The sequence below is a fragment of the Trypanosoma cruzi genome, genomic scaffold (assembly GCF_000209065.1).
Source record: "Trypanosoma cruzi strain CL Brener 1047053517089 genomic scaffold, whole genome shotgun sequence".
Taxonomy (NCBI): Eukaryota; Euglenozoa; class Kinetoplastea; order Trypanosomatida; family Trypanosomatidae; genus Trypanosoma; species Trypanosoma cruzi.
Window position 1 is genome coordinate 136,095 of NW_001849567.1, and position 10,167 is coordinate 146,261.

The window sequence follows — 10,167 nt, forward strand, 5'->3', positions numbered from 1 at the left end:
AACAAAAAACAAAAGAGATGCATAAAAAGAAGAAGAAAAAATAAAAGTGCGCATCATGTAAAAATGCAAAACCGCACATGCATATGAATGTATCGGTACATGAACAAACGTGTCTGTTTATACGTGGAACGAACATGAAGAAGAGATAAACCCCTCATATCGACCCTCCGCTCACCAACTTTCTTGCGTCTCGCACATGTAAATTCTTCCCACAGTAACGCGGTTTAGTTTTTTTTTTTGTTTTGTTTTTTTTTTAAACACATGTAAAACACATCATACTCTTTTCTTTCCTCTTCATTTTCGCTTTTTTTTTTTTTCCATTTGGCGTTCATTGCCCAATTGCGGTGCAAAAACACACTCAATTATTCATCCCATACACACACACACACACAACCTCTCCATAAGCTCACATTCAACCTCTTGCCTTATCCCCATTCATCCCTCCCCCCTTTTGTTTAACGTGCCGCCTTCCCACACACCCTGCAAAAAGAAATAAAGAAGAAAAAGAGAGAACTTCATCAAGATGCATCCGTCGGTTTGCGCCCTGGTATTTCAAGGCAAGCAGTCTCCATGTACGCTGCGTGATTGGGGTCGTACAGGGGAGGCGTCACTGACTGTGTTCCACTGAAAACGGCTAAGCACCGCTTTGAATCAAAAGGCAAACGGCAGCAAAAACATTTGTCATTGCAGGAAAAATTCAACGAAAGGCAACCGGCGCAGAGCCAATCAACAAATGTAAAGCGAATATTATTGCGCTGAACGCCGCTCCCAACAATGGGGTCATGCACGGCAATACCTATAAAAAAACTAAACGCCACAGCGGTAAGATTCACGGCCAGCACCTGCAAAATAGAAAGTGATAGCCAGGGGAAAAGCGTCATGGCCATCAACAAGAAAGATGCCGTAAAACCAAAGAGGTACGCGGCAAATGAAGGGCCCTTGTTGATCAGTGTCACAGCAGCATCGGATAGCACATCGTCCCTATGTTTGCGCCGTTCGCTGCGAGATAAACGCTCCCGTTTGTGTACTCGCCCCCTCGCATCGCATGTGACCCAAGGGACCAAAGTCGTGCAGGAGTATGTCTTGGGCCGACCACGCTCTGGCGGGCTGTCCCACAGCTGCATGTACCTCAGCCCCTCTCGCTGAAGATCCCATATGGCAGCATCGTTTGCGTTGAGCTCACAGATGTTACCGTTAATTTCAAACCCAGATGCCCGTGAACCCAACACAAGGTGGTAATTGACCTGCCGCCCACGTTCTTGCTCCTCCTTCGTGAAATATGGCCGTGATGACTCAACAAGTTCACGAAGTTCTGACACGTTGGCAAATGGCAAAAGAACCTCTGCAAGATAATCCTTCCCGTAGGCGGCGGTGTAGTCCACACGCCACATGCTGGGAAATGTCTCCCGTAGTTCCTCTGGTGGATTCAACATAACGTCGCCAAGAACAGCTGGCAACAACGCGTGACTCGTCGGTGGGAGAATACAAAGAAGTTGCAAAAACATGTCAGGAGGCGTTGTCTCCAATGGTGGGGACGGTAAGTTCGTAAGGTCGCATCGCTGCAAGTAGTCAGCAATGTCCAGTGCAAATGGAGCATGATGAAATGGGTAATACCAGGACCAACTGCAAGTTGACGCGTTCCCGCTATAGTAACGCCACACAAAGCGCAGCCCCTCCACATACTTCTTACATGCCTCTTCAAGGTTGCCGGTAAGTCCCGTTGATGTCAAGTACGTTTGTCGCCATTGCTCGTCCAACGGCGAGTAAAGCGGCTCTGCTGCCTCTTTGGGAGTCATTTTGTTGTTGCTTAGCGCAAACCGACGAAATTTTACAGTTTCAATCTTCGCATATGACCGCAGAAGACGCTGTAACTGTGGCAGATAAATCTCATGATACCCACTTGTAAGAAATCCATACGGCAATACATTGGAAACATACAACTCCAGCAAGTTATCCATGACACTCTCACCGCAAAACGCACCAGGGAGACGTGGAAGAAAGTCATTGCCCATCAGCATTCCCATCACAATAAAATCATCTATAACTTTACTGTTCGCTTGTGAAGCACATGGAAGAAAATTGCGCCAGCTTTCCTTGTCATGATGGCTCTTATCCTCCCCTTTTGAAACGCTTCGTAACGAGCCATCGGCGCACCCCGCATGGCGATAAAAGTGGTATCCATTCGATGACACCAGCAGTTCCGGACTAAAAGCTCTCTTGTTGTTGGGAGTAAAGTTTTTAAGCTGACACAAGCCATGAAGTTCCGACACGAGACATGAGCCTAGCGTATCAATGTCATAATACTCATAATTGGTGTTTGCCTCTAGCACACCCGGCGGTTTCCTTTGCCCTGACCCTTCACTGGAGGAGTTTTTACTATTTTCGTTATCGGCATCGACGTGAATCTCGTTGCCCTCCGTCTTATCCTCCAATTCCCGTGCAAGATCGGGGGTATTCTTTTCACTCTCCGTGTGTAACTTATGAGGCTGAACCTGTCTCTTCTCTCGGTGTCGGTCATGCATCCTCACCGCATACGGATTCCTATCCCTGTCTCGGAGAAGAAGTATGTGTGGGATATGCAGCGAGAGCGACAAAAAGATCAGATCTGCGTCTAGTCCTGCAATGACGTGCGCCCCCTTGCCGTTAAAGCCGGGGTATGACGACTGGGTGCGAAGAAAATCAACGATCTTGTGCTCTCCCTCGCCTGGGGTGTTGGCCCCGGAGAATACCACACGAAGTCCCGCCCAAAGCGGATCCCCGTTGGTCAGTTTATCCTGCACCATCGTAAGAATCGCGTTCGTGACCTTCACCATAAATGCCGTTCCCGGGCTGATGCAATTGCTATCAAACTCTGTAACTTCCATCGTGCCATCCGTGAGGCCGTCAAAAGCAGCCCAGGTTTCAGCGTGGGCCTCATGGTTGTTGCTTTTATCATGGCAAGGCGTGACAGGAGTGAGTGAATCTGCGATATTCGCAACGCCATTCAATGTCTCTGTTGTGTCGTCCTGAACCATGACCCCACCGTATAAGGCATCCTGCATCAATAACTGACGAATGTCATCCAGATCGTCATCGGCCTCTGCCATCTCATTTGGGGTAAATTCCCTCACAACCTCCTCCACAACCTCTGTGCCAGAGCTCATGATCTTTGCTCGGCTCATGTAACGCCGAGCGCGCTGCTGATTCATCTTGGCCCTTGGCGCAACACCATCCGTCGCAATGTATAAAATATCATGGGGTCGCACTGTCGCCAAAAGAACCTCCACCTCGCAGCAAATGCACTGCAGTTTTTCCTCCTCCGGCCGTGCTGCAACGGAAGGGTCACGCTCACTGTGACAACAAGGATGAATCAGGCCGTTGAGATCAATATAAAGTCCATGCACATCAGCGGGAATGACGTCCGATACCATTTCAGGATACTTCTTCGTTAGCCATGACGCAAACTTTGGAACGCCCATAATGACAGCTGAACTGTAGCCACCCTCCAAAACCAAAAACCGTGTGTAACAAAATATATATATACACCGTAATGACAATGCAACGACAACTGTTCCGGCACTCTCTCTTTCCTTCCTTCCTTCCTTCCTTCTCCGTTCCGTTGTTTATAAACATACATAGACGCACACAGGTATGTATACATGAAGTAAAGAAAAAAAAAAAAAAAGAAAAGAAAAGAAAAAATAAAAACATACGTCGTGCTTGTTTCTCTGTCGTGTGAATAAAATGAGCATTGATCCGCAGGTACAAAAGGGGATTCACCACGCCGCCGAGTCACACAACAACTCTCCTCCTTCTTGAATTACAGTCACAGCACAATTTCGAAGTCCCATTTCTCCTTATTTCCTCTTCTCGTTGCTGCATCCCTCCCTCACGTCTTCCTTCGCCCACCGCCCAACACCGAGAGAACAAAAAGAAAAAAATAAAAGATAGAGGAAAAGGTCATGGTTTTACAAGGAGGTAAAAGAAAAACAAACAAACAAACAAAACGTTCAGGCTGGATGAAAGCAAGAATAGACTTGGCAATTAAAACAATAAAAAAGCAGGAAAAAAAAAATCCTCTTTCTCTCCTTCTCTAATTCTCCTCACCCAATGGCATTCATCTTTACAAAGCGACAGGCATACATAAGCATACACGTGCATTATAGGCAAAATATACATGAAGTTTCATATAGTTTTTTCTCTCGAAAACTCTCTCTCCCCCACTCGCTCTCTTTCTTTTTTCCCGTCATTTTTCACCCTTCTTTTAATTCAGCAATCATATCAGAACGCATATTTCCCCCTCGCAGTTCATATGTGGGCAGTCACTGCTCCATAAGCCACCGTGTGACGCCAGATGGTCTGGCATTTTTCCACGGTGACGATGCGTCCCCATGACGACTGGGGTGGGTGTAGGTGTGAGAATTTGGAGGAGATGCAGGTGAACGGCACCGCCCATGACGCAACGTCTTGGCATCCGTTTTTTTCGTTGATGCCACATATGACCCCAGCAGCTCTGTATTCGCAAGAATGTCCTTCAGCAGAGAAATGATTCGTCCGGAGCCATTGGCAGCAGTGTGATCTGCCGTGCTCGTTTCTTCTGCAGAAGCAAGATTAGAGGTTTGAATATTCAGTGTTTGTTTATAAAGCACTGTGCGTTTACGCAGCCATTGAGTGGCTCGCTTTAGCTCCATCACCTCATGGTTAAGTTGTACTGCCTTCTCTTCAAGCACCTCCTTGACTTCTCGCAACATTAAAGCATGCTTGCGGTCACGTTGCCTGCGGCACTCTTCCATGTCCCGCCGCCATGCATCACGGGCCCGCTCCATGCGCGCCTGCTGGGCACGTAACTCTTCCTTCTTTTTCTTCAGTAATAAACTTGCACGATGTAGACGATCTTCCAATACAACATCGCGTTGCGACAGTGAGGATGGCAAAACCTTTTCAACGTTTCCCGCTCCTACCGACGGTGCGTGGTTCTCCTGCCAGGAGAGAGAAGACGCCGCGTTATCAGCACTCAACCAATGATACGGTTTCGTCGGACTCGGTCGTGTGCTGCTCCACAAACTGTTGGCAGGAGCTATTGTCGATAAGGTGCGATTCAAGACAGGCGTAAGGGGACCGTGTGGCTGCTGCTGTTGCTGACAAGGACGCGGGGAAAATTTTTGCTCCTGACACCCTGGAAAAAACGTCTCCGTTGGCACAGGAGGAGGACGTTGCAGCGCAATGGTTGCAGGAGTCAAAGTGAAAGTTTTTCTTTGAGCCTCTTCTTGTCTCTGTCGCAGCTCATCCCGTGCATGCCGCTTCAATTCCTCCAATGCATCAATACGTCCTTGAAGATGCCGTCGTATTTCTTCCTCACGCATTTTTGCCTCCTCAAGACTCACTTCATTCAACCTCGGCACCGGATCCTCCGCCTTTCCTCGAAGCTGCAATGACTGTGGGGTTACCGCCTCTGCAATGTCAGCAGCCATTTGATAACTTCGTCGCTGGTACTCTTCCGCCTGTGTCACTCGATACTGTGTGAGTTGGGCTTCAATCTCCCTCAGCCGCTTCTCATGATACGCAGCCACCGCCTCTTTCATCTCTCTTGACAGCGCCGCCTCCATTTCCGCCAATTTCTTCCTATCCTCAACCGCCCTCTTTTGCTTCGCGCCGGTGACCGCAATGTCGACAGACTTCTGTTGCTCCTCCTGGTCTGGCATTGGGACGGGAGACACGTCCATTAAACCGGGTAGTGCCGGCACGGGCTCCAGCTGGGGCATCGTCAGCGCTATCGGTGGATGTGCCTTCAACCACGACTTGTGTTCCTCCTGTATCTTCTCCACGTAGCCAGAGGATTGTCGTGGGTTGAAAAGGTTCTTCTCACGCAGGATCATTTCATGCTCACGGCGTATGCGATCCATTGACTGCGCGTGTTTTGTCTCCAGACGCCGAGATGCAACCTCAAACCGTCGCTGCTCCTGCGCAGCTGCCGTCGCGAAATGACCCACTTTGGTATTTTTGCTACTGGTTTTGTTGCTGCCGCCCTGGTCTCCACTTTCCGCGTTGTCTCTTAATGGCCCGATGTTTTTCATCATCTCCGCCTGCCTCGTCGCCACCAGCCGCTGCGTCTCCGCCTCGTACTGTGCGATCTTCTGCTTCAGCGCTCGCTCCAGCCGTTCCGCCTCCGCCTCCGCCTCCCTACGCTTCAGGCCATCATTTTTGTTAGCGTCCCCAAAAGATGTCATCGCCGTGGACGACTCCTTCTCCTGACAATTTTCCTCCTCCTTTGCAGCCCGCAGCTTCTCCTCCTTGAGGCGATACTCACGACGCAACGCTTCCATGGCGCTTGCAGCATCACTTGTTGCCTTCTGCACTGCCGCTTCGTACGCCCGCTGCGCCTCGGCCTCCGCTGCCGCGCTGGACGCACTGCGGTCGCCATGTTCCATCGCCTTTTCGTTAAGTTCCTCCTTCAATTTGGCCCGCTCGGCCTCGAGAGTCTTCTTGAAATTCTCCACAGTTGTTTGTGTTTTTTTCTCCAGATCATTTGCCTCCGCATCTAACCGCCGCGCGAGGTCCTCTAGTAGTCGTGCTTTCTCTTTATTCAGCCTCGCCGCCGACGCCTCACGTTGCCTAATTAATCCTTCGCTGTGACTCAGCTGCAACTTCTTCCTCACCTCCTCCAGACGTTCCTGGAGGGTGCTTTCCATCGATGCCCGCTCCCGCTGCAACGTTTGCCGCAGCGACTCCACACGTCCCTTCGTCTCCGTGTGTTCCTTCTCCAGCGCCCGTCGCAAAGACTCCAACTCCGCCTGCGCACGTTGTTTCACCCCCTCCGCATGCCGCTGCTGCGCAGCCGCCACCGCACACTCGCCGTCTTCCTTCACTTTCTGCAGCTCCTTCTCCATCGCCGTACGCTCCTCCATAATCCGCTTCTCATGGCGTGTCCGCATGGCTCGTAGTCGGGTGTCCATCTCTTCATCGATGCGCCGACGGATTTGTGCCTCCATCTCCTTCACCCCATCGGGCGGTTTCGTCAGCGACAACTTCCCCGAGCCGATACCGCCGCTGATCCCACCGGCAGCCAAGCCCAGACTACTCGTACTCGTGTTGGTACCACCAAAACCAAACCGCGTAAACGAGCGGTCGCCAGAATTCGATGGCTTCAACAACCCGCTCACGTCCGGGGTAAGACGCTGCGTTGCCTCCGGAGTTCCTAGGGCACCCAATCGACCAAATCGCAGAGCAGTTGCCGGCAGCCCTTTCGTCATGGGCGATGTGGACGTCGATGATGTTGGTGACATAACAGCACTCAGTTTTCCCCCTTTCCCAGACCTCTCGGGCGACGTCACATAACCTGCCGCACCCTTCTCGAGACGTCGTTTCTCCACCCCCCTATCACCTTTTCCTCCCGCAGTGGATGATGACTTGCTCTTTTTTCTCGTCTTGCTGCTACCGCCCTCACCGTCCACCAGCTTTGCACGCTCCTCCTCGACTTTACGCTTGAACACGTCATCCATGGGGTGTTCCCAGCTGTTTTCACCGGTCAAAAAGTTAAAGTAATACACGTCTCCCTCGCCTGTACGACATGCCTTCCACTCTGCTGGTAGTGGCGTCCGCAGGCCCTGACGCGCAATCCACAGCAGATGTGGCTCCTTCTCCGCGTCAATCCCCAGCCAATTCGCGTAGTCCAGCAGTTCCTCCTGCGTCGGTTCATTATTCGGATCGCATGTATCCGGGAGAACGATCGAGAAGGTGCCATCCTCGCCATGAAACACCTGGCCAGCCTTTGGGATCACCGCCATGCCGTCGCAGGCGTTTTCCCACCTCACCAACCCAAAACAACAGAAACAAACACATGCAAAAAAAAAAAAAAGAAGAAGAAAACACAGAAACAAAATGTTATTTATTTATTTAAAAGCACAAGAAAAAAGAACCACAACAACAACATTGACACGCAATAAGAGCAATGACAGTAAATGTAAATAATTAGATATATAAATATATAGATATATATATGTGTATACACCCATAAATGGCTTTTATACTTTTTTGTTTTTTTTTCTTCTTCCCTTATCGGGCCTCACTCCATGTCCGTGTTTGTGTTTGTGTGCGCATGTCTCTCTCTCTCTCTCTCTGTGTGTGTGTGTGTGTGTGCCTCGCATCAATATAAAATATATAAATATATGAATGCACACACACCCGTCCAGTTGGTGTCGTTAGCCCGCTCTTCCGCTGAAAAACGTACCCGACATTCATACTGTGTTGCCTGCCCAAATGATCTTTCCCCCTCCCCCTCCCCCACCGCGGATTCACAAAAGTCAAAAAATAAACAAAAACAAAAAAAAAAAATGAATGAATGAATGAAAGTACATTTCACATACATAAATAAAAATAATATCCACGCTATCACCCCCCTCCCCTCTCTCCCTCCCTCTCATATATATATATATATATGTACTCCCTTTACGCAGAAACAGGCAGACAGAGAGAGAAAGAAAGAAAGAAAAAAAAAAACTGTATTCTACACACCGCCATCACGCATAAATTATAATTATGTCGATATGTCAACTCCCCCCCTCTCTTTTGGTTCACGGCCAGCAAACCTCAAAAAAGTCCCTTCAAGACGCATAATATCACAAACAGCCGCAACTATCAAAAACAAAACCAACTAGACGGTAAAATTACAAAGTCAATAATGTAAAAAAAAATTTAAAAAAAGAAAAAAAAAAAAAGAGAAAGACGTCATAAATGACTGATCGAAAACACTTTTATTCGTGGCATCAGCGCTTTCGCCTTTTTTTTCCTTCTCCTTCTCCACATCTCTCTCTTTCTCTTATTCCTCCTACAAACAAAAAAAAAAAAAACACCTCTCAGCCACTCAACCAAAATACACAAAAATATATAAATAAATACATGAAGCATCATCCGCATATTTCGGCTAATTACGTTCAAAATCAAATTTCATTCGCCTCACGAGTTTTTAAACCTCTTCGTCACTTCTTCGTACGTCTTCAAATAATTTTTTTTTTTTTTTTGTTCTTTCCTTTTCTTGTTCAGATGCATTTACCGCTCCATATGACTCCTCCTTCGCTGCGGTATGTAGATACATACATACATATATGTGGGTGCTTAACAAAAAGGGTGTTAGAGACAGAAACACAAACAAAAACGCATACACACACACACACACACACAGAGAGAGAGAGAGAGAGAGTCATACAGAGATATTTATTTATTCTCACAAACGCTTATTAAAAATAATCAACAGCACCAATAGAGTTTTCTTATGTAATCCGTTTCATTCAGTACCCTCCCGTGCTACGTTAGTCTCTACCTGATATCGCTTTTGTTGCCCTATCGGTTGGGGTGAGGGCGATCTTGTAAGTGTCGGGGTGTTATTTTGAGATGTTTTGCCATTTAAAATAGTCTTCTTGTCATCATTTTTACTATTGCCTTCTTCGCCGTTCTCGCTTGAATCGTTGCTGCACACGAGCACTTCATCAACATTCTCCTCCACAATGACACCGCTCAACTCTTGACTATCCGTGTGTGCCTTCAACTCTCCCCACTTGATGTGGTACAACAGTATGTACATGTATACAGGAAACCCCGCCACCATTACACCAAAGGCTGGGCCAAACCACAGTGCCCCAATCCCAAAGCCGGTTTTAAGAAACAATATAATACCCAACGGGACACCCACAATGGAGTACACAAGGAGAATAACATATGCGCCGAGTTTCTGCTTCCCGCACCCCCGTAGGACGCCCATGACGCCGCTCTGAAATGCGTCAAAGACGTGATAGATAAAAAAATACTTCAGTAACGAGTGAACAATTGAAATGACCTTTTTATCATCCGTAAATATACGTGGAATGAGATTCTTTGCGAGGGAAACAACAATCAAGTTAAGCAGTGCAATCGTGACGGTCATGAATAAACAACAAAATGCCATACGACGTGCCAACAAGGGTTTTCCTTCTCCAATGGCATTCCCCACCAACACGGAGGCTGCAATAAACGTCCCTGAGGCAGATGCCCAGCAGATACCCGATAACTGAAATGTTATACCAAATGCTGCGAGTTCCTCACGAGTGCCAAAGCCCGAAAATATGTTGTTGATCTCCAGTGAGACCCATTCGCTAAACATCATTCCCATAGATGGAATGGCAAGGCTGAGAAGTGGTCCCCATTCCTGTAGGCGGC

The 10,167-nt window shown here is 48.2% G+C and overlaps 3 protein-coding genes across 3 annotated transcripts, besides 14 other annotated features; all 3 read right to left on the reverse strand.

Annotated features, from left to right (window-relative positions):
- Nucleotides 1-10,167: a sequence feature (heterozygous, Esmeraldo-like haplotype).
- On the reverse strand, nt 519-3,458 carry Tc00.1047053511305.10 (5'-3' exonuclease XRNB, putative; the record flags this gene model as incomplete). Its single annotated transcript, XM_801218.1, has 1 exon — nt 519-3,458. The coding sequence occupies one exon, from the start codon at nt 3,456-3,458 to the stop codon at nt 519-521; it is 2,940 nt and encodes a 979-aa protein (XP_806311.1).
- Nucleotides 3,564-3,589: a microsatellite.
- Nucleotides 3,646-3,687: a microsatellite.
- Nucleotides 4,302-7,763, reverse strand: Tc00.1047053511305.20 (hypothetical protein, conserved; the record flags this gene model as incomplete). Its single annotated transcript, XM_801219.1, has 1 exon — nt 4,302-7,763. The coding sequence occupies one exon, from the start codon at nt 7,761-7,763 to the stop codon at nt 4,302-4,304; it is 3,462 nt and encodes a 1,153-aa protein (XP_806312.1).
- Nucleotides 7,799-7,858: a sequence feature (A-rich).
- Nucleotides 7,952-7,984: a microsatellite.
- Nucleotides 8,096-8,115: a microsatellite.
- Nucleotides 8,125-8,146: a sequence feature (AT_rich).
- Nucleotides 8,273-8,309: a sequence feature (A-rich).
- Nucleotides 8,447-8,475: a microsatellite.
- Nucleotides 8,661-8,699: a microsatellite.
- Nucleotides 8,748-8,805: a sequence feature (CT-rich).
- Nucleotides 8,981-9,012: a sequence feature (T-rich).
- Nucleotides 9,118-9,156: a microsatellite.
- Nucleotides 9,156-9,175: a microsatellite.
- Nucleotides 9,260-10,167, reverse strand: Tc00.1047053511305.40 (hypothetical protein, conserved; the record flags this gene model as incomplete). Its single annotated transcript, XM_801220.1, has 1 exon — nt 9,260-10,167. A coding segment is annotated over one exon (908 nt), but the record flags the coding sequence as incomplete, so codon positions are not given.